At 44.4% G+C, this 24528-nt stretch overlaps 1 protein-coding gene across 1 annotated transcript in view; it reads left to right on the top strand.

The window, feature by feature from the left end:
- LOC126215019 (tubulin alpha-3 chain-like) overlaps window positions 1-24528 on the top strand; it is a 234480-nt gene that overhangs the window by 74886 nt on the left and 135066 nt on the right. The window contains exon 3 of the mRNA XM_049941642.1: window positions 22933-23037. Coding sequence (XP_049797599.1) covers window positions 22933-23037 — 105 coding nt within the window. The remainder of the gene's footprint in view (window positions 1-22932; window positions 23038-24528) is intronic.

Raw genomic sequence — 24528 nt, 5'->3', positions numbered from 1 at the left:
TGCACCGCTGTGTTGCATACTGCAATTCGGAGAGGTCTAGTGGCAAGCATTTGCAGCTTGTGTCAGCAAAGTGAGGAAATAGGGTGAATAGTAAGAATGACGCATAGTATCTCAGCCGTTATTGAAAACAAACAAATTCGGAGGCATTACTTTTCAGCACACCACCGTAGGAACGCCAACTAAGTTTCATCCCTCGTTTGCTAGATGAATGGTCGGCAAGTGTCTGGGAATGATACGAGGGTAATCCCAAAAGTAAGGTCTCCTACTTTTTTATAAGTACAGAACTCTGTGTGGCAGTTGGCCACACTGTTATGAAGAGTGCTTCACGCGCTGTGTGTAACATGCGCACGCTGCACTGAGGCGCTCAGGCTTGACTTGGCAGCCGTTGAGAATGGAGTTCCCGTTGGATGTTACCGCCAAGTGCGAATTGCGTGCAGTTATCCGGTTTTTGAACGCAAACAGCATTGCACCGATTGAAATCCGTCGCCAATCGACGGAAGTGTATAGTGAGTCGTGCATGGATGTCAAAAATGTTCGTAAGTGGTGTAGAGAGTTTGCAGCTGGTCGGACTGAAATTCACGACGAACAAAGGAGCGGGAGACAGTCAATTTCTGAGGAGACAGTGCTAAAGGTTGAGCAAAGCATGCGTCAAGATACGCGGATCACCTGGACGATCTCTGTACGTTGGTTCCTGGGTTTTACCGAAGCACCGCTCACAGAATTTCAACGGAAATATTGAACTACCGGAAGGTGTGCGCAAGATGAATGCCACGCATGCTGACTGAGGACCACATGCGGCAACGAGATGATGCTTCCCGCGCATTTCTTCACCGCCTTGCAGCCGAACAGGACAATTTTCTGGACTCATTTGTCACGGGTGACGAAACCTCATTTACACCTGAGACCAAGCAACAATCACGCCAGTGGCGGCATCCTTCTTCGCCAAAGCAGCGAAAATTCAAACAAACACAGTCTGCCGGTAAAGTTATGACAACCGTTTTTTGGGATCGGAATGGGGAATTGTTGGTCGACTTTGTGCCCACTGGGACCACAATTAACGCTGACAGGTATTGTGAGACTCTGAAGAAACTCAAACGGGCAATTCAGAACAGGAGAAGAGGAATGTTGAGCAAGGGCGTACACATTTTCGATGACAACGCTCGCCCACACATTGCTCGGCAAACCGTTGCTCTCCTGCAACAGTTTCAGTGTAACATAATCACCCACCCACCCTATAGTCCTGACTTGGCGCCCACTGACTATCACCTGTTCCCTAGCTTAAAAGAACAGTTGGCCGGAAAGCGATTCAGCTCCGACGACGAGGTGAAAGAAGAGGTTCATATCTTTCTGAACAGCATGGCGGCGAGCTGGTATGACATGTGCATACAAAAACTGCCACAGCGTCTACAAAAATGCATCGACAGAAATGGTAATTATGTCGAAAAATAGCTAAATGTTCAAGCTGTAAACTGATGTAAACCATTGTAGATATAAACAGGTCTATGTACTTAAAAAAAATAGGAGACCTTGCTTTTGGGATGACCCTCGTATAACTTCAACAGGGCTCCACCACCATTTTACTTATTGAATAGCTGGCAAATATCTAGCTATGAAATAGCTTTAAGTAGGCCTATGCTCATTTTCTAATTTCTTTACTGAACATCTAATGAGGGTGTATTAATGTAGTTGCTTAAACTACACATGCCGGCCGGTGTGGCCGAGAGGTTCTAGGCGCTTCAGTCCGGAACCGCGCGACTGCTACGGTTGCAGGTTCGAATCCTGCCTCGGGCATGGATGTGTGTGATGTCCTTAGGTTAGTTAGGTTTAAGTAGTTCTAAGTTCTATGGGACTGATGACGTCAGATGTTAAGTCCCATACTGCTCAGAGCCATTTTTTTTCAACTGCACACTATTCCTTGTTTCGTTGATAAACAGACAGTAACCATGTGGCAACATAAAAATTTAACCATGCTTCATCCCTCGTTTGCTTGTTGCATAGCATTACTGTCTGTCAATGAAATAACTTCAGCCATGCTCCATTGCTTGTTAATTACTAAGCAGCTAGTGTTTGGGACTGTAGTAACTTCAGCTAAACATTGTACATAGATAACTTACTACTTGCGTAATGTGTATGGTGTTTCAAAAAGAATGACCTGATATTGAACGGTAATAATTAAGAAACATGGGATTGTCGGAAAGAAAATGTTTGAATGGGCGTGGCCTAGAGTTTCAGAATACCTCCGTTAGCTATCACTCAACGCGTCGTCTCAGCTTGCAGCAAAGTAAGAGGGCTTCCGCTCAACAGAAGGCGTTTAGTGCGCTGCTTTTTGCAAAGAATGAGTCAGCGATTTCGGTCCAGAGTGCTTTTCGTCTGCGTTTTGGCACTGATCCGCCTGCATCTAAAAACATTTTTCGTTGGTATCGCCAATTTGAAGAGATAGGATGCTTGTGTAAAGGTCCAGGCCGACCTCGCACTTCTAATGACGTGGTATATAGAATTCGACAAACGTTTGAGAGGAATCCATGAAAGTCAACTTGCCACGCAAGCTGATACAATTTGGAAGTCAACCCTTGTGAACGTGTGGCTTGTTGTCACATTGAGCCTGTAGATATTAATACCAGCTAATATGGCGCAGATGACGAGTCGCATGTTCATCTGTTGATACTATGTAGAAATATGTAGCCCATACTGCACTTTTCAAGATAGGTTCAGTCTCACAGCCTTGCCATAATACTCTTGCAGAGTTTCTATCATCTTGTTTGTGGGTCTGCTGTGTCCACCAGCTCCCCTTCCATTTTTCCCTTCAAATCACTGACAAGTTCGCTCAACCTGCAGCCCGTTCTCTTCTGGATGTGTTCAGTGCAGCCTTCTAGCGGTATACCGTTCCAGTTTGCTTGAAAATAATCCATGGACTCGTTGCTCACCGAGCTAGTACTGTGCTGCTTCAAAATGTGGGCGTGTCAGGAAGGTAGCTTCACATTTTTTATTTTTTTTTTTATTTTTCAGGCGCTTCAGATCCGATTTGATACTGAAACTCCGGAAATTTATTGTCCATGAATTCTACTAGTAAATAAAAAATAAACTGAAAATTTTGCTCAGTTTCATAAACGTCCCCCAAAAGGGACCACACGGTCGAAAAACTCGATTTTCGGTTTCCATCGTATTTCGATAGATTACGGTTTTATTTAAGTACTCTGAAAAGGATTTTGCTGAAAAATTTTTTTCGAGCATTTAAAGAGCATTTTCCTACCACCTGTGTTTATGGGCCACGCCCACTTATCTGTCACCCACTTTTCTGCATATATTTTAGATCTTTGTATCCCCTACATTGCACGTTAGGGACTTTTTTTTACTCCCGAGTGTGTTGGCTATCCTTGGAAAACAACATTGCGATAAAATGAGGACAGCCGATGTATTCAGGTCTGCATCTAATATGGCCAAGAAAGCAAGAGAAACATCCAGGAAGGTGAAAAAGAAGCTGGAAGACCTGCTAGAGGCCAAAAAAGGGCCATCATATGCAGCAGGACAGTTTTAATTAACTGTGCGTAACAAATTTCAAAAGTTTTTTCTTTATCCCGCAAACTAAAATTTTCAGTATATATGCCCCATTATTTCAGAATCTATCATAGATACATGAATGAAATTTTCAGAGACTCTGCATAACATAAAAAGCCACCTCTGGTACTACATTCATTAATATTCTCCCATTAAGAAGTTCACAAAAAATATTTTCTGCAGAAAAGACTTAATATTTTTTGATAATAAATTTAAAAAAGTATTTCTTAAAAACTATAAAATGGATAAAGTAGATTTTAATACAGTTGACTCTATTAGCATCATCTAATATACAGTAAAAATATTAAGATCCTACATCAAATAGTTTTTTTCAGAAATGGGTCAAATACTTGCCTAAATTAACGTGAGTTAGATAGGCAGTGTGTGGTCCCATTAAGGGAGCGAAGCCGTGTGTGCCATCTGTCTGCATATCGTGCAAGCTGTCCATCCGCTTCGACTGCTCTTCCAGAACCTTTGCTCTCTCTAACAGAATTACATTGTAGTCAGAAAACCGTAATTCTCTTTCCATATATATGTTTCAACACGACTCCCACCCTCATCAGATTTCAATTACATTTTTTCTTTTTTTAAAATTTTTAGTGGTCAGTTGCGATTTCGCTCTATTACGCGACATTTTAGATCTCACAACGAAGCAGTCATTTTCAGGCTCCACTATAAAACACCAATTCGCCTCCCCTATTCCCTGTGACATAATATGTCAGACACGCCCTCCCAGCCGGTATAAAAATATATGGCTGGAAACCACTCTAGCAAGAGCGTCGTATAACGTAAAACTCCAATTCCTTTCACGTCGCGTCGCGTAGAACGCAGCAACAGGTGTGTGCACTCGAAACAGGCATGCAGCTTATGACTTCGGCAATATGGAAATGCCCCTAAAGCGATCATAAAAGATTAAAATAGTGCTCGAAGAGCAAATGCGTACTCCTGTCGTCGTAAGTAAGAGACATGAGCTACAAGCCACTATCACCAGGCCAACGTATGTTCCTCTGCTGTCAGTTGGCGATCCAGTAAATGGATACCGGTTCGCGAGGCACCGAAGAAATTTAAAAACAGTTGATGCCGGACTGCGACGCACTAAATAATGAGAAGTGTGAGATGATCCGCATGAGTCCTAAAAGGGAAGTGTTACACTACTGGCCAATAAAATTGCTACACCAAGAAGAAATGCTGGTGATAAACGGGTATTCATTGGACAAATATATTATACTAGAACTGACATGTGATTACATTTTCACGCAATTTGGGTGCATAGATCTTGAGAAATCAGTGTCCAGAACCACCACCTCAGGCCGTAATAACGGCCTTGATGCACCTGGGCATTGAGTCAAACAGAGCTTGGATGGCGTGTACAGATACAGCTGCCCATGCAGCTTCAACACGATACCACAGTTCATCAAGAGTAGTGACTGGCGTATGGTAACGAGCCAGTTGCTCGGCCAACATTGACCAGATGTTTTCAATTGGTGAGAGATCTGGAGAATGTGCTGGCCTGGGCAGCAGTCGAACACTTTCTGCATCCAGAAAGGCCCGTACAGGACCTGCAACATGCGGTCATGCATTATCCTGCTGAAATGTAGGGTCTCGCAGGGATCTAACGAAGGGTGGAGCCACGGGTCGTAACACATCTGAAATGTAACGTCCACTGTTCAAAGTGCCGTCAATACGAACAAGAGGTGACCGAGACGTGTAACCAATGGCACCCAATACCAGTATGGCGATGACGAATACACGCTTCCAATGTACGTTCACCGCGATGTCGCCTAACACGGATGCGACAATCATAATGCTGTAAACAGAACCTGGATTCATCCGAAAAATGACGCTTTGCCATTCGTGCACCCAAGTTCGTCGTTGAGTTCACCATCGCAGGCGCTCCTGTCTGTGATTCAGCGTCAAGGGAAACCGCATCAATGGTCTCCGAGCTGATAGTCTATGCTGCTGCAAACATCGTCGAACTGTTCGTGCAGATGGTTGTTGTCTTGTAAACGTCCCCATCTGTTGACTCAGGGATCGAGACGTGGCTGCACGATCCGTTACAGCCATGCGGATAAGATGCCTGTCATCTCGACTGCTAGTGATATGAGGCCATTGGGATCCAGCACGTATTACCCTCCTGAACCCACCGATTCCATATTCTGCTAACAGTCATTGGATCTCGACCAACGCGAGCAGCAATGTCGCGATACGATAAACCGCAATCGCGATAGGCCACAATCCGACCTTTATCAAAGTCGGAAATGTGATGGTACGCATTTCTTCTCCTTACACTAGGCATCACAATAACGTTTCACCAGGCAACGCCGGTCAACTGCTGTTTGTGTATGAGAAATCTTCCTCATGTCAGCACGTTGCAGGTGTCGCCACCGTCGCCAACCTTGTGTGAATGCTCTGAAAAGGTAATCATTTGCATTTCACGGCATCTTCTTGCTGTCGGTTAAATTTCGCGTCTGTAGCACGTCATCTTCGTGGTGAAGCAATTTTAATGGCCCGTACTGTACATGCCTTAAACGTCAATTCACACTCTCTGTGCAGTACAAGGAAAGATGACCGTGACAGAATAACACACTGAAGCGCGAAAGAAACTGGTATAGGCATGCGTATTCAAATACAGAGATAGGTAGGCACATTATGAGACTGCAATCGGCAACGCCAGTAAGTGTCTGGCGCAGTTGTTAAATCGGTTACTGCTGCTACAATTACGAGGTGTGGCTAGAAAAAAACCGGACTAGTACTGGTGAAACAATAAAACGAATGCAATAAAGCTGAAAGTCGCGTGGCCTGTCACGTGACTCTCGCTCCGCCTACTGCTCGAGTTTCATCTGCCTCCTGCACTCAGTCTGCCCGTGGCGTCTGTTTTAAGTAGTTGACGTTTTGTCTGTGCGTCGGAAAATGTTGAGTGTACAGAAAGAACAGCGTGTTAACATCAAATTTTGTTTCAAACTAGGAAAATCTGCAAGTGAAACGTTTGTAATGTTACAACAAGTTCAAATGGCTCTGAGCACTATGGGACTCAACTGCTGAGGTCATTAGTCCCCTAGAACTTAGAACTAGTTAAACCTAACTAACCTAAGGACATCACAAACATCCATGCCCGAGGCAGGATTCGAACCTGCGACCGTAGTGGTCTTGCGGTTCCAGACTGCAGCGCCTTTAACCGCACGGCCACTTCGGCCGGCTTACAACAAGTGTACGGCGATGATTGTTTATCGCGAACACAAGTGTTTGAGTGGTTTAAACGATTTAAAGATGGCCGCGAAGACACCAGTGATGACACTCGCACTGGCAGACCATTGTCAGCAAAAACTGATGCAAACATTGAAAAAATCGGTAAACTTGTTCGACAAGATCGCCGTTTAACAATCAGAGCAGTGTCTGAGTTAACGGGAGTTGACAAGGAAAGTGTTAGGCAGATTCTTCATGAAAGTTTCAACATGAACAAAGTGTGTTCAAAAATGGTTCCAAAGTGTCTCACAATTGAACAGAAGGAACGCCGAAGAATGATTTGTTCTGACATCCTGGAAAACATTGAAAGTGATCCCACCTTCTTACAAAATGTTATTACTTGCGATGAATCGTGGTTTTTTACTTACGATCCCGAAACTAAACGCCAATCGATGCATTGGAAAACTCCTGGTTCTCCACGACAAAAAAAAGCACGAATGTCAAAATCGAAATTCAAGGCAATGATGATTGTTTTTTTTTTTGACCTCAAAGGGATTGTGCACATTGATTGGGTACCAGAGGGACAAACAGTGAATCAGCATTACTACATTAGCGTCCTGGCTACCCTACGTGAGCGAGTACGGAGAAAACGGAACGATTTGTGGAGAAAAAAGTCACTGATCCTTCACCGAGACAATGCCCCAGCTCACGGTGCGTTGTCAGTGAAGACGTTTTTGGCAAAACACAACATTCCCATCTTAGATCATCCACCCTACTCACCTGATTTGGCCCCCTGTGACTTTTTTCAGTTCCCTAAAGTCAAGTCAGCTTTGAAAGGAACTAGATTTGAGACTGTTGAAGCAGTAAAAGAAAAAGCGACGGAAGTAATGTATGGACTTACCGAAAATGATATGCAGCATTGCTATGAACAGTGGAAAATTCGTATGGAGCGGTGTAGAGACCGAGGAGGAGAGTACATTGAAGGAGATAACATGAAATTGTAAATAATTGTAAATAAATGTTTTTTCCAGCATCAGTCCGGTTTTTTTCTAGCCGCACCTCGTACAGGTTATCATAAATCTGAACGTGGTGTTACAGTCGGTGCACGAGCGATGGGACACAGCATCTCCGAGGTAACGATGAAGTGAGAATTTTCCCGTACGACCATTTCAGAAGTGTACCGTGAATATCAGGAATCGGGTAAAACATCAAATCTCAAACATCACTGCTGCCGGAAAAAGATCCTGCGAGAACGGGACCAACGACGACTGAAGAGAATCGTTCAGCGTTACAGAAGTGCAACCCTTTCAGTGCTGGGCCATCAACAAGTGTCAGCGTGCGAACCATTCAACGAAACATCATCGATACAGGCTTTCGGAGCCGAAGGTTCACTCCTGTACCATTGAAGACTGCACGACGCAAAGCTTTACGCCTCGCCTGGGCCCGTCAACACCGACATTGGACTGTTGAAGACTGGAAGCATGTTGCCTCGTCGGACGAATCTCGTTCCAACTTGTATCCAGAGAATTAACGTGTACGCGTATGGGGACAACTTCATGAATCCATGGACCCTGCATGTCAGCAAGGGACTGTTCAAGCTGGTGGAGGCTCTGTAATGCGTGTGCAGTTGGAGTGATATGGGAACCATAGGCTTAAAAAATAATGGTTCAAATGGCTCTGAGCACTGTGGGACCTAACATTTGAGGTCATCAGTCCCCCAGAACTTCGAACTACTTAAACCTAACTTACCTAAGGACATCACACACATCCATGCCCGAGGCAGGATTCGAACCTGCGAGCGTAGCGGTCGCGCGTTTCCGGACTGAAGCGCCTAGAACCGCTCGGCCACAGCAGCCGGCTCCCATAGATGGCAGGTGATACATAAGGATCCTGTCTGATCACCTGCATCCATGCATGTCCGTTGCGCATTCCGACGGACTTGGACAATTCCTGGAGAAAAATTCGGCTCTCCACACGTCCAGAATTTCTACAGAGTGGCTCCAGGAACACTCTTCCGAGTTTAAAAACCTCCGCTGGCCACCAGTCTCCAGACATGAACATTATTGAGCACACCTGGGATGCCTTGCACAGTCCTCTTCACAAGTCTTACGGATTTATTATCCCTAGAGGATTCATGGTATCAGTTCTCTCCATCACCACTTCAGACTTTAGTCGAGTCCATGCCACGTCGTGTTGCGGCACTTCTGCGTGCTTACGGGTGCCCTATTAGATATTGGGTAGGTGTACGAGTTTCTTTGGTTCTTGGGTGTATTTAGTAGGGAGTAAGTCGCGGAAGTTTCACTGTGGCCGGGTGTTTGTTTTCGTATGTGCTGACATTAAACGGAATACGAGAAAACCACAAGGTTTGGCGACAGGTAAAGGAGCTCCACCTGTTGTGGGCGGTGGCTTCTACGTTTTGGCATCGCGGCTTGGCTGTGGCTTGACCGTCGAGCAGTAACCACACTCTCCAAGAATGAAAACGAAACACTAGATGGTTTTGTGACAAATGTAATATACCTTGTATATCATTTTGAACTTTGAGGCGTATGACATATGAAAAGCTGTGTTCTACTCTAGTTCACGAGACACTCTATCGATCTGTACACGCTTTAAAATAAATATATGTTTGTAAAAGGAAAGTAGTTGACGTGCTGTTTACTGTTACGATTTGAAGTTGTCTTCTTTTGCTCCAATAATAGCTGCAGAAGGTGAAGAAGTGAAGCCCTTTCTCGGCTAAACAAGGTATTTCAGAGGCACTGATTAGCAGGATCTGCATTCTAAAGAATCAACTACAGAGACCAGTTTAACAAAAAATATACTAAATACGTCAGATATTACGTCGGGTGGTAGATCCCATGAAGTGTTCTGACTCGGCTTCAACGAAAAGGAACGAGCCAGCAGCTATATAAAACCCTAAACCAATAAGAAAATCACTTCAAAAGGAAGATTTGCATTACATTACCTTAAGTTCCACTACATACGAGTCGTGGCATTGCCAATATTTTTCTTGTACTAATGTATGTACTGCCAACATACAGATAGATGTCACTCGTCAACAGTGTACGTCTGATGGAAAAATTAAAATTACTTACGTTTTAATTATGAGCATGGAGTGTGGTCTCCCCACTGTTCAATTAATAATGTGGTTTGACTTTGACACGATTTGAATGCTGGAAATTTTTCTAATTGCTGGCATGTTTTTTTTTTTTTTTTTTTTTTTTTTCTTTATTGAATTTCAATTCCCCCCGAAGGGGGCGGGCTGGCAGCAGCTTACTACGCCGCTCTTCAGCCTACAGAATTTGTGTTAAAAAGATGAAGATAAGAAAAAACAACAGTTGGCGAGAAAATCGGTGACTTAAAGTTAAAATGGCAGAATATTCTAGAACTTAAAACATAAAACACAGGGTTGATGATACAAGAAGCAGAAAAATAGCAGACAGACAGTTAAAAAACACGGCGACAGTCTGGTTTCTGTTCGCAAAATATAAAATGCACACCCAGCGACAGCATGATGTCTGTTCGCATCACTGTGGAAAGACGCACAACACCGAACACTCACTTAAACACGGCACTAAAAAGTGGGCACAAACATGACATACCACAGCCGAGAGCGGGTGGGGGGGAAACAGGACAGAAGACGGAGAAATAAAAAAGGGGGGGGAAGGAGAGGAAAAGGGAAGGGTGGGAGGGGGAAAAGAAGCCAGTGGAGAATGAGGACCCATAAGAGGGGTGGGGGGTGCTGAGCAGACGGGCCAGGGAGTGGGGAAGGCAGAGGAGGGGAATGCAAAAGGACTCGGGGGGGGGGGAGAAGGGACCTAGGGGGAGGATGGGCGGGGAGAAAACACAGGAGGGAAGGGGGGAGGAAGAGGGAGCCCAGGGAAAGGACGGAGGAAAGGAGGGGGAGTGAGGATCAGAGTTGATAGGAAGGATAAATGGAGGGAGAGAGGGCATCATCCGGGAGTTGACGGAAGCCACCTTGGGAAAGGAGATGGAGGGTGTAGAGATGGAGGGTAGGGGGGACACAACGGTGAAGACGTGGCAGGGGTCGGGGATGGGAGAGGAGAGGAGCAACCAGGGGGTGAGGGGGTTCAAGACGGCGGGAGGTGTAGAGGATGCGGATATGTTCGAGGAATAGGAGGAGATGGGGGAAAGGAATGAGATCATAGAGGATCCGCGTGGGGGACGGGAGGCGGATACGGAAGGCGAGGCGGAGTGCATGACGCTCAAGGATCTGGAGGGACTGATAGAATTTGGGGGGGGCAGATATCCAGGCAGGACTGGCATAACAGAGGATGGGACGGATTAAGGATTTGTAGGTGTGCTGGCATGTATTGGCTTTTGGTTTTAATGCCATCGAAAGATCGAAGTGTATCCTAGTTACAGTGCATTTATTCATAACTATATATTTCATATTTCAGTTATTTCCTCGTGATCAATTATGTTTAACACACAAGAGTACTTTTTGAGCGGTAGGGTGGTCCATTGATCGTGACCGGGCCAAATATCTCACGAAATAAGCGTCAAACTATAAAACTACAAAGAACGAAACGTGTCTAGCTTGAAGGGGGAACCAGATGGCGCTATGGTCGGCCCGCTAGATGGCGCTGACATAGGTCAAACGGATATCAACTGCGTTTTTTTAAAATAGGAACCCCCATTTTTTATTACATCTTCGTACGTGCGTAAAGAAATATGAATTTTTCAGTCGGACTACTTTTTCCGATTTGTGATAGATGGCGCTGTAACAGTCGCAAACATATGGCTAACAATTTTAGACGAACAGTTGGTAACAGGTAGGTTTTTTAAATTAAAATACAGAACGTCGGTACGTCTGAACATTTTATTTCGGTTGTTCCAATGTGACACATGTACCTTTGTGAACTTATCATTTCTGAGAACGCATGCTATTACAGCGTGATTACCTGTAAATACCACATTAATGCAATAAATGCTCAAAATGATGTCCGTCAACCTCAATGCATTTGGCAATACGTGTAACGACTTTCCTCTAAACACCGAGTAGTTCGCCTTCCGTAATGTTCGCACATGCATTAACAATGCGCTGACGCATGTTATCAGCCGTTGTCGGTGGATCACGATAGCAAATATCCTTCAACTTTACCCACAGAAATAAATCCGGGGACGTCACATCCGGTGAACGTGCGGGCCATGGTATGGTGCTTCGACGACCAATCCACCTGTTATGAAATATGCTATTCAATTCCGCTTCAACCGCACGCGAGCTATGTGCCGGACATCCATCATGTTGGAAGTACATCGCCATTCTGTCATGCAGTGCAACATCTTGTAGTAACATCGGTAGATCATTACGTAAGAAATCAGCATGCATTGCACCATTTAGACTGCCATCGGTAAAATGGGGGCCAATTATCCTTCCTCCCATAATGCCACACCATACATTAAAGCGCCAAGGTCGCTTATGTTCCACTTGTCGCAGCCATCGTGGATTTTCCGTTGCCCATTAGTGCACATTATGCCGGTTTACGTTACCGCTGTTGGTGAATGACGCTTCATCGCTCAATAAAAAGCGTGCAAAAAATCTGTCATCGTCCTGTAATTTCTCTTGTGCCTAGTGACAGAACAGTACACAACGTTCAATGTCGTCGCCATGCAATTCCTGGAGCATATAAATGCAACCGATGTTGATGTAGCATTGTCAACACCGACGTTTTTGAGATTCCCGATTCTCGCACAATTTGTCTGCTACTGATGTGCGGATTAGCTGCGACAGCAGCTAAAACTTACTTGGACATCATCATTTGTTGCAGGTCGTGGTTGATGTTTCACATGTGACTGAACACTTCCTGTTTCCTTAAATAACGTAACTATCCCGCGAACGGTCCGGACACTTGGGTGATGTCGTCCAGAATACCGAGCAGCATACATAGCACACGCCTGTTCGGCATTTTGATCACAACAGCCATACATCAGCACGACATCGACCTTTTCCGCAATTGGTAAACGGTCCATTTTAACACGGGTAATGTATCACGAAGCAAATACCATCCGCACTGGCGGAATGTTGCGTGATACCACGTACTTATACGTTTGTGACTATTACAGCGCCATCTACCACAAAGCCGAAAAAGTGGTCCAACTATAACATTCATATTTCTTTGCGTACTACACGAAAATGTAATAAAAAATTGGGATTCCTATTTTGAAAAACGCAGTTGATATCCGTTTGACCTATGGCAGCGCCATCTAGCGGGCCAACCATAGCGCCATCTGGTTTCCCCCTTCAAGCTAGACAAGTTTCGTACTTCGTAGTTTTTTCGTTTGACGCTTATGTCGTGAGATATATATATCACAGCTAGGCTGAAAGCCTCAAGGCAATAGTGGATAGAATAAACATAAACAAGGTGCAATACCAACTGCTGAAGGCCACAATTAAATTTCAAAATTTTAAAATATATTACCGTAATCTAGGCAGAAGGCCGCCATGTTTTCGCCTAAGGGGAAATTTTAAGAATAAGGTCTCAAGTGGCTAAAGGCCCACAGTTGATTTCCCAAAAATTCAAAATACCTTAAAGGTTTAAGTTTTAAGTGGCTGACAGGGCGCTAAGTGAAAAGATAGCACGACAACATTAACTTTCAGCAAAATATCCACTTGCTAGAATTCAAACTTACTTATACGGGCTTAGGCCCTTGATATACATAAAACACAATAAAAATTGTTTTTTTTTCTTTTAAGCATTGGCTATAATGCATTACCAACAGACCCTTAAATACCCATGAAAAGGATAGTGTAGACAATGGCACTCAGACGCCTCCAGAGGGGCGGGGGATGGGGGTGGGGGGTTGGGCCTGCACTCAAACCATTAACGTTCACTTAGGTGAGACCGGTGGTGGGCCCAACTACACTTGAATCGTCGGTAACCCAACCAAGAGACAGTCACATATCGACCGACCAAACGATTTGCTAGCCACCAATCGGTACATGAAAACTCAAAGACCAAACTGTTACGGACGTGATTTTCCACAATGAAATATGTATTAAGCTGTCAGAACTACACACCTTGTTCGACAGCGACAACAGATGAAGAAATGACGCTGCCTGAAATTACGTTAGTGGCCAGGGCAGGTAACCGGAACACTAACGGCCACAAGGCAGAAAACTTCGCTGGTGCACTTGAATTGTACTGAACCAACATAGTTAATTCCACCGCATGGCGGCTGATTTCACCACTATAAACACTCGCTGTTGCTCACAGGAAAAGCTCCCAAACAGCGAACCACCAAAACGAACGACACAACATGAACGGACGTGGTTTGGGTACTTACGAGGTGTGGCTAGAAAAAAACCGGACTAGTACTGGTGAAACAATAAAACGAATGCAATAAGGCTGAAAGTCGCGTGGCCTGTCACGTGACTCTCGCTCCGCCTACTGCTCGAGTTTCATCTGCCTCCTGCACTCAGTCTGCCCGTGGCGTCTGTTTTAAGTAGTTGACGTTTTGTCTGTGCGTCGGAAAATGTTGAGTGTACAGAAAGAACAGCGTGTTAACATCAAATTTTGTTTCAAACTAGGAAAATCTGCAAGTGAAACGTTTGTAATGTTACAACAAGTGTACGGCGATGATTGTTTATCGCGAACACAAGTGTTTGAGTGGTTTAAACGATTTAAAGATGGCCGCGAAGACACCAGTGGTGACACTCGCACTGGCAGACCATTGTCAGCAAAAACTGATGCAAACATTGAAGAAATCGGTAAACTTGTTCGACAAGATCGCCGTTTAACAGTCAGAGCAGTGTCTGAGTTAACAGGAGTTGACAAGGAAAGTGTTAGGCAGATTCTTCATGAAAGTTTCAACATGAACAAAGTGTGTTCAAAAATGGTTCCAAACAATTGAACAGAAGGAACGCCGAAGAATGATTTGTTCTGACATCCTGGAAAACATTGAAAGTGATCCCACCTTCTTACAAAATGTTATTACTTGCGATGAATCGTGGTTTTTTACTTACGATCCCGAAACTAAACGCCAATCGATGCATTGGAAAACTCCTGGTTCTCCACGACAAAAAAAAGCACGAATGTCAAAATCGAAATTCAAGGCAATGATGATTGTTTTTTTGACATCAAAGGGATTGTGCACATTGATTGGGTACCAGAGGGACAAACAGTGAATCAGCATTACTACATTAGCGTCCTGGCTACCCTACGTGAGCGAGTACGGAGAAAACGGAACGATTTGTGGAGAAAAAAGTCACGGATCCTTCACCGAGACAATGCCCCAGCTCACAGTGCGTTGTCAGTGAAGACGTTTTTGGCAAAACACAACATTCCAATCTTAGATCATCCACCCTACTCACCTGATTTGGCCCCCTGTGACTTTTTTCTTTTCCCTAAAGTCAACTCAGCTTTGAAAGGAACTAGATTTGAGACTGTTGAAGCAGTAAAAGAAAAAGCGACGGAAGTAATGTACGGACTTACCGAAAATGATCTGCAGCATTGCTATGAACAGTGGAAAATTCGTATGGAGCGGTGTAGAGACCGAGGAGGAGAGTACATTGAAGGAGATAACATGAAATTGTAAATAATTGTAAATAAATGTTTTTTCCAGCATCAGTGCGGTTTTTTTTCTAGCCGCACCTCGTACGACACCACTCAACTTTGACGTCCTGGGTCAGTGAGCCACGAAGCTCCTAGCGATAGGGCAGCTCCACACACGCTCCGACACCGCGCAGGGACCGCCAGTGGACCCAGCCGACTGCACCGCTCGGAGATATCCTCCCTGGTCCGCAGCAACCGACCGACTACCCTCAGAATGCCGACAACATCTAAAATAGTCGTCAGTGGAAATAACGCCAACTACACACACAACCTGACAAACACTTCCACGAAGACCTGAACAGTAACAAAGCACACACGAAGAGAAATCGGGAGTCGATGCAGACGCACACAGCCGACTCATGAACGATCGGCGAGCCAAAAAGCGTCGTCCGGTAGGTCCAGCGACCGACGATCCACCAAGACCGTGGCCCGGCTCAAGTGATGCGTGGCGGCAGTGGTCGGGCGAGCCATGTCGACGCAGACCTCACTGCTGCTCCAACCCGACTGCACTAGTGCCACACTGCAACTCCCCGACTGGCAGGTCCGGACTGCGCTCCAGACGCGTTCCAACTGACTGGCAGTCCCGAACTCGCTTACGACAGACAACAACCGGCAAGTAAACTACTGGCCATTAAAACTGCTACACCACGAAGATGACGTGCTACAGACGCGAAATTTAACCGACAGCAAGACGATGCTGTGATATGCAAATGATTACCTTTTCAGAGTATTCACACAAGGTTGGCGCCGGTGGCGACACCTACAACGTACTGACATGAGGAAAGTTTCCAACCGATTTCTCATACACAGACAGCAGTTGACCGGCGTTGCCTGGTGAAAAGTTGTTGTGACGCCTCGTGTAAGGAGGAGAAATGCGTACCACACGTTTCCGACTTTGATAAAGGTCGGATTGTAGCCTATCGCGATTGCGGTTTATCGTACCGCCACATTGCTGGTCGCGTTGTTCGAGATCAAATGACTGTTAGCAGAATAAGGAATCGGTGGGTTCAGGAGGGTAATATGGATCCCAACGGGCTCGTATCACTAGCAGTCGAGGTGACAGGCATCTTATCCGCTTGGCTGTAACGGATCGTGCAGCCACGTCTCGATCCCTGAGTCAACAGATGGGGACGTTTGCAAGACAACAACCATCTGCACGAACGGCTCGACGACGTTTGCAGCAGCATGGACTATCAGCTCGGAGAATATGTCTGCGGTTACCCTTGACGCTGCATCACGGACAGGAGCGCCTGCGATGGTGTACTCAACGACGAACCTGGGTACACGAATGGCAAAACGTCATTTTTCGGATGTTTCCAGGTTCTGTTTACAGCATCATGATGGTCGCATCCGTGTTTGGCGACATCGCGATGAACGCACATTGGAAGCGTGTATTCGTCATCGCCATACTGGCGTATCACTGGTATGGGGTGCCATTGGTTACACGTCTCGGTCACCTCTTGTTCGCATTGACGGCACTCTGAACAGTGGACGTTACATTTCAGATGTGTTATGACCTGCGGCTCTACCCTTCATTCGATCCCTGTGAAACCCTACATTTCAGCAGGATAATGAACGACAACATGTTTCATGTCCTGTACGGGGGCGTTTCTGGATACAGAAAATGTTCGACTGCTGCCCTGGCCACCACATTCTCCAGATCCCTCACAAACTGAAAACCTCTGGTCAATGGTGGCCGAGCAACTGGTTCGACACAACACGCCACTCACTACTGATGAACTGTGGTATCGTGTTGAAGCTGTAGGGGCAGCTGTACCTGTACACGCCATCCAAACTCTGCTGGACGCAATGCCCAGGCGTATCGAGGCCGTTATTACGGCCAGAGGTGGTTGTTCTGGGTACTGATTTCTCAGGATCTATGCACCCAAATTGCGTGAAAATGTAATCACATGTCAGTTCTAGTATGATATATTAGTCCAATGAATACCCGTTTATCATCTGCATTTCTTCTTGGTGTAGCAATTTTAATGGCCAGTAGTGTAATAGTAGTCGAGCAAAGATGCTACGATACGCGTTGCTAACACGGCTCACGGCCAGGCAAAGCAACAGCTCAGTGACAGTAGTGATTTAAATTAACGTAGTGAGGTGGAAGTACGTTAAAAACAGGGTGTAAAGGACATGATGGTGGGAACACGAGCCACGCACGGCTCATTCTGGTTGTCTGACCATATGGCGGGCGATGGCTAGGTATACCACAGCCCTCCAGGACGTCTCCAGAGACATCATCGCTGGTCACTGGGGCTCACTTCGAAGCCCGACTCGGCACTGAAGACAGTTCTACTCCAGTCAATGAGATTCCAGGCGGAAGACGCATCTGGAGATGACCCTGACAGCGGTGGGATACCATATGGCCCGACAACCAGGAGTGTTATATGCAATATTACGTGAGAATGTGAGTGTGGGAGACATTGAAATAACAGAGTATGGAACTGAAACGAATCTCAAATAGCTCGATAGCCGCAAGGCCAGCTGCCTGCAGATTCTACGCTGCCTTCGTAATGATGGTGTGTCATTTCATTTCATAACACAACCCCTTTGCTTGTCATCCGCAGCACCCTGATAGCACAGTGGTACGTCGACGATATTCTACGCTCAGTTCTGTTGCCCTTCATGGCGAACCATCCTGGACTTACGTATCCCTAAAGAGGACCTCCAACAACTCTATCAGTCAGTCCCAAGCTGACTAATTGCTTGCGTAAGTGCCACACATGTTGAATTTGAGAAGCTCTTTCTCTTGAAATTTTGGTTTTCCTTACAGTATAATCAAACGTTAGTCATCAAGTGGGCCTTATTAAAACTTTTGAATATATTATGGGAGTGAACAGTGATCAATGTTGTTACAAATATTTACAATCAAAAACAGTCTTGATCACAAATTATTTATTCAGTTGACCACTTTCGACCACAACTGTGGTCATCTTCAAACCAATGAGTAAGAACCTCCGTCTGGTGGTAAATCACAACTCATAACAACTTTGTTAGAAAGAAGCCTGCTGCAAAAACAAAACAAAAAAAATCTTGAAACAGATAGTCAGTCATAAAATAATAACCGGCCTCAGCGCCGAGCGGTTCTAGGCGCTTCAGTCTGAAGCCGAGCGACCGCTACGGTCGCAGGTTCGAATCCTGCCTCGGGTATGCATGTGTGTGATGTCCTTAGGTTGATTAGGTTCGAGTAGTTCTAAGTTCTAGGGGATTCATGACCTCAGATGTTAAGTCCCATAGTGCTCAGAGCCATTTGAACCATAAAATATTTGGCAAAATAAAATTACAAATAAAAATAAAATATTTCATAAGAGTCTTAACAATTTTAAAAAACGAGGGGCAGAGGAGTGAACATTCTAAAGCGTCAAAAAGCTCAAAGAAATGTTTGTATTTTAATTCAAGTTGCTCATTTAAAACAGATAACAATTTACTTTTGTAAAGTGAACAAATTTCAATTTCTTCTAAAGTATTTAGCAGTAGTCCTTTTGGCACAGTATGTAATATTTTCAAATTTTTAGAAATGCAACCCTCAAAATTATCGTATCCATCTAGATGTTCACCAAATATTGATTTGGTATGTGCAGTACCAGCAGTATGTTCCTTAAAACGCGTTAGAAAGTTACGGCCGGTTTGGCCAATATACTGTTTCTCCCAGTAGTGATTTACCACCAGACGGAGGTTCTTACTCATTGGTCTGAAGATGACCACACTTGTGGTCGAAACCGGTCACCGTAATAAATAATTTGTGATCAAGACTGTTTTTGATAGTAAATACCTTATTAAAACCATCTGTCCTAAATAAAGCCCTGTGGGTGTACTTAAAAAGCCCATTGTACAAAATTATTATAGAAGTAGAAAACAAAAGGCGTCATCAGATTAAATGTTGTTATATTGTTGTAACAAACTGCTCCAACTGCAGATGACATTTTACTAAAAAAGTCGTAGTATTTATGAATAAAAACTATCAACATTCAAGAAGCCAAACAACAAATACCATTACTACAGGAAATAGCCCATAGTATTGACCTTTTTGGAAAAAGAGGAATAATGCTAACGGAACCACCACTGCAAACAAAATTAGAATTCTAGAATACGACACAAAAATTGTTGAAAAGTTTACATACTTGGGAGAAATAAAACATACAACCTGAATGAGAAATCATGGTAGAGTAAAATAAACAAATTGATTAAAACACATCATGTTACGAAGAACACATATAACAAAAAATGTCTCTCTCAATAGCCACAAAGCTGAAACACTACAAAATTGTCACACAGCCGCAAATAAAATATGCTAGCGAAACTATATTAAAAACAACCAACACTGTAACAATAGACAGATTGCTCAAAATAGAAAGAAGGATACTCAGAACGTATAAATAAAAAATACCAAGAAGACAGAGTTTTGAGAATAGCTTCAAATGAAACAATTTACAAAGAAGTAGAGCCAGTGACAAGTACAATGAAAAAGAAACGGATCTCTTTCCTACGACATTTGAAGAGGACAACAGAACACAGAAGTAGCAGGAGAATAATGAAGAAGTTATGCAATAGTAAGAGTGCCATTAGACGTATCGCAGAGATAAAGGAGGACATGATCAGATTACAGATTACGATGGAAGATTTCGAAGACAAGACAGACGCACTCAAGATACTTCAGGACAAACATATCACACTACCTATAAAAACCTACAGACAGAGAATGGGAAGGGTGATCTCGGATGTGGAGAGAAGGGCACGACGAGAAAGAGTGAAAAAGTATTGCGTCAACAAAAAACAGAAGAACCTAGTTCATAATATTGACCAACGTGCTCGAATGTAGACCATAAAATAAATAAAAAAATTTCTGTTGACATTTACAAATAGAACAATGTTAGAAAGCCAGACAAATTTAAAATGAAGTATGAAAATTCCAGTTAAATTGGTAGTGTAATTTTCAAATTTTACGGTATAGATCATAAAAGATTCCAGCATCCTCAGATCATGAGCCTTCACATTCTTCTTGAACATATTCCTTATACATCAAGACGGATTTTCCAGTGCCACCGTTCCTAAGGATATTTTCTTTTTCTGAGGGCACTTGGTTGGTCTTCCAAGCAGTTTGTTTCTTTACGTTCAGAAGTTTTGTTTTGCCATTGGCGCGTCCCTTTGCTTTTAACCAATAGCGCTTTCATGGATTCCATTTTCTCCGTCAGAAGGGTACTCACAAGTGCAGACTTCCACGTAAACCAGACTTCATTATAGCAGAGGAACAGTGCGGCGTGATTCTGGGTACAGAGAACGAGTCGCTCTTATTCTCGCAATAAATATGTTAAACAAGGCCCACCTGGGTATTATTGCAAACCTCCTACTTCTATTTGTTCAGCTATTGGCTACCTACAAACCACTAAAAATTCTGCAAGTGTAATTATACAGGTTTAAAGACGAACAAACAGAATTTCCAGAGACATAGAATACACGGTAGTTCAGGTCCCAGTTATTTGAGATATCTAAAAAAGTCATGTAATGTAATTGAACAGTTTTAAATTTCCAGGCACATATAATACAGAGTAATTTAGTTACCAGTTAGTCCAGATATCTGAAAAAGTCATGTAATGTCGTTATACTGTTTTAAAGACGAGTAAACAAGATTTCCATACATATACACTCATGCTCATAAATTAAGGATAATTGCAGAATGTGATGCCACACAACGTGGCACAACACAAAACTGGCGCTAATAGCATAGGCACTTAGGGAACACACACGACACAGATCTGTAAGTCCACGGTATTGGTGATAAGTTGAGAAAACCGTCCCGAAACAGATGTTCTATAAAAGGCCACTGTTTCCTGCACATGTACCCCGACATCGATATGGGATATGATCACCATGCACACGTACACAGGCCGCACAACGGGTTGGCATACTCTGGATCAGGTGGTCGTGCAGCTGCTGGGGTATAGCCTCCCATTCTTGCACCAGTGCCTGTCGGAGCTCCTGAAGTGTCCTAGAAGTTTGAAGACGTGCAGCGATACGTCGACCGAGAGTACCGCAGACGTGCTCAATGGTGTTCAGGTCTGGAGAACAGGCAGGCCACTCCATTCGCCTGATATCTTCTGTTTCAAGGTACTCCTCCATGATGGCAGCTCGGTGGGGCCGTGCGTTATCATCCATCAGAAGGAAGGTGGGACCCACTGCACCCCATACTGGTGTAAAATGACGTACCGATACACCTGACCTGTCATTGACATGCAGAGATGCACCAATCATAATCCCACCCTACACCATCAAACCACGACCTCCATATAGGTCCCTTTCAAGGACATTAAGGGGTTGGTATCTAGTTCCTGGTTCACGCCAGATGAAAACCCGGTGAGAATCACTGGACTCGTCCATGAACATAACGTGGGACCACTGTTCTACTGACTATGTACTGTGTTTTGACACCAGGCTCTACGGGCTCTCCTGTGACCAGGGGTCAGTGGAATGCACCTTGCAGGTTTCCGGGCGAATAAACCATGTTCGTTCAGTCGCCTGTAAACTGTGTGTCTGGAGACAATTGTTCCAGTGGCTGCGGTAATGTTCTGAGCAAGGCTACCTGCAGTACTCTGTGGCCGTCTACGGTCACTGATGGTGAGATTTCGGTCTTCTTGTGGTGTTGTACACTGTGGAGTTCCAGTACTGTAGCGCCTGGAAACGTTTCCTGTCTGCTGGAATCGTTGCCATAATCTTGAGATCAAACTTTGTGGCACACGGAGGGCCCGTACTACGACCTGCTGTTTTTGACCAGCCTCCAGTCGCCCCCTGATAACGTCATCAATATGCGTTCTTTGAGCCATTTTCAACACACAGTCACCATCAGCACGTCTGAAAACGTCTGCACACTTACTCGCTGCACCGTACTATAACACGCACCAACGGAACCGCGCGACTGCTACGGTCGCAGGTTCGAATCCTGCCTCGGGCATGGATGTGTGTGATGTCCTTAGGTTAGTTAGGTTTAAGTAGTTCTAAGTTCTAGGGGACTGATGATCACAGATGTTGTCCCATAGTGCTCAGAGCCATTTGAACCATTTTTGAACACGCACCAACACACCTCTGCGTATGTGGACTGCTGCCAGCGCCACCGTGCGACGACCGCAGGTCAAATACACCACTTGGTCATACCCCGACGTGATCTAAACCCGCAAACCGCCCACCAGAGCGTTGTTTTACCATGTATCAGCATTATCCTTAATTTATGAGCATGAGTGTATAATACATAGTAGTTTAGTTACCAGTTACTCCATGTATCTAAAGACGTCACACTCTCATAATCTGCTAAAGCGTAACACTGGCAAGCAACAACAAAAAATGGAAGAAACCGAATCGCAACTGAAGTGCGTTACTGGCCCAGTCGAGTGTTTATCATCAGAAGGATCAGGTGTCGTTCATACTTCCAGAATTGGAAGCAGTGAGCCTAATATAAAACCTAGACTTATTTAAAGCAAGTACCTATTACACATACATGTAGTTTCTTATTGATTATACACAATGTATTACGATACACTTGAGAACCAGTAGTGAACTTACTGTCATATTTGTCCATTTTCAGGATCAGCACGGAATTACCCGAACTGTGTGCTTTATGTTGCAGACGAGGTGCGGACTGGAACGTACAGGAACCTCTTCCACCCTGAGCAGCTGATCACGGGGAAAGAAGACGCCGCCAATAACTACGCTAGAGGCTACTACACTATAGGTATCTACTGTCATTCATTTCCACGAGGTTATTAAAGTAAAAGTGACGTCTCATACAAAAAGTTATCAGTATGTTGTTGTTGTTGTGGTCTTCAGTCCTGAGACTGGTTTGATGCAGCTCTCCATGCTACTCTATCCTGTGCAAGCTTCTTCAACTCCCAGTACCTACTGCAATCTACATCCGTCTGAATCTGTTTAGTGCATTCATCTCTTGGTCTTCGGCCGCTGTGGCCGTGCGGTTAAAAGCGCTTCAGTCTGGAACCGCGTGACCGCTACGGTCGCAGGTTCGAATCCTGCCTCGGGCATGGATGTGTGTGATGTCCTTAGGTTAGTTAGGTTTAAGTAGTTCTAAGTTCTAGGGGACTGATGACCACAGATGTTAAGTCCCATAGTGCTCAGAGCCATTTGAACCAATCTTTGTCTCCCTCGACGATTTTTACCCTCCACACTCCCCTCCAATACTAAATTGGTGATCCCTTGATGTCTCAGAACATGTACTACCAACCGATCCCTTCTTCTAGTCAAGTTGTGCCACAAATCTCTCTTCTCTCCAATTCTATTCAATACCTCCTCATTAGTTATGTGATCTACCAAACTAACCTTCAGCATTCTTCTGTAACACCACATTTCGAAAGCTTCTATTCTTTTCTTGTCTAAACTATCTATCGTCCATGTTTCACTTCCATACTTGGCTACACCCCATACAAATACTTTCAGAAACGACTTCCTGACAACTCTATACTCGGTGTTAACAAATTTCTCTTCTTCAAAAACGCTTTCCTTGCCATTGCCAGTCTGCATTTTATATCCTCTCTACTTCGACCATCATCAGTTATTTTGCTCCCCAAATAGCAAAACTCATTTACTACTTTAAGCGTATCATTTCCTAATATAATTCCCGCTGTATCACCCTATTTAATTCGACTACATTCCATTATCCTCGTTTTGCTTATAGCCTCCTTTCAAGACACTGTCCATTCCAGTCAGCTGCTCTTCCAAGTCCTTTGCTGTCTCTGACAGAATTACAATGTCATCGGCGAACCTCAAAGTTTTTATTTCTTCTCCATGGATTTTAATTCCTACTCCGAATTTTTGTTTAGTTTCCTTTACTGCTTGCTCAATATAGAGATTGAATAACATCGGGGCCGGCCGAAGTGGCCGTGCGGTTAAAGGCGCTGCAGTCTGAAACCGCAAGACCGCTACGGTCGCAGGTTCGAATCCTGCCGCGGACATGGATGTTTGTGATGTCCTTAGGTTAGTTAGGTTTAAATAGTTCTAAGTTCTAGGGGACTAATGACCTCAGCAGTTGAGTCCCATAGTGCTCAGAGCCATTTGAACCATTTGAATAACATCGGGGATAATCTACAACCCTGTCTCACTCCCTTCCCAACCACTTCTTCCCTTCCATGCCCCTCGACTCTTATAACTCTTATCAGTATACGAGATGACAAAAAGGTGGGTTACATAATCAATTATCTCTCCCGAAACGGCT

The sequence above is a fragment of the Schistocerca nitens genome, chromosome 12 (assembly GCF_023898315.1).
Source record: "Schistocerca nitens isolate TAMUIC-IGC-003100 chromosome 12, iqSchNite1.1, whole genome shotgun sequence".
In the NCBI taxonomy this organism is placed as follows: domain Eukaryota; kingdom Metazoa; phylum Arthropoda; class Insecta; order Orthoptera; family Acrididae; genus Schistocerca; species Schistocerca nitens.
Note: the sequence above shows the minus strand (reverse complement) of the source record. Positions and strands in the feature narration are given on the sequence as shown.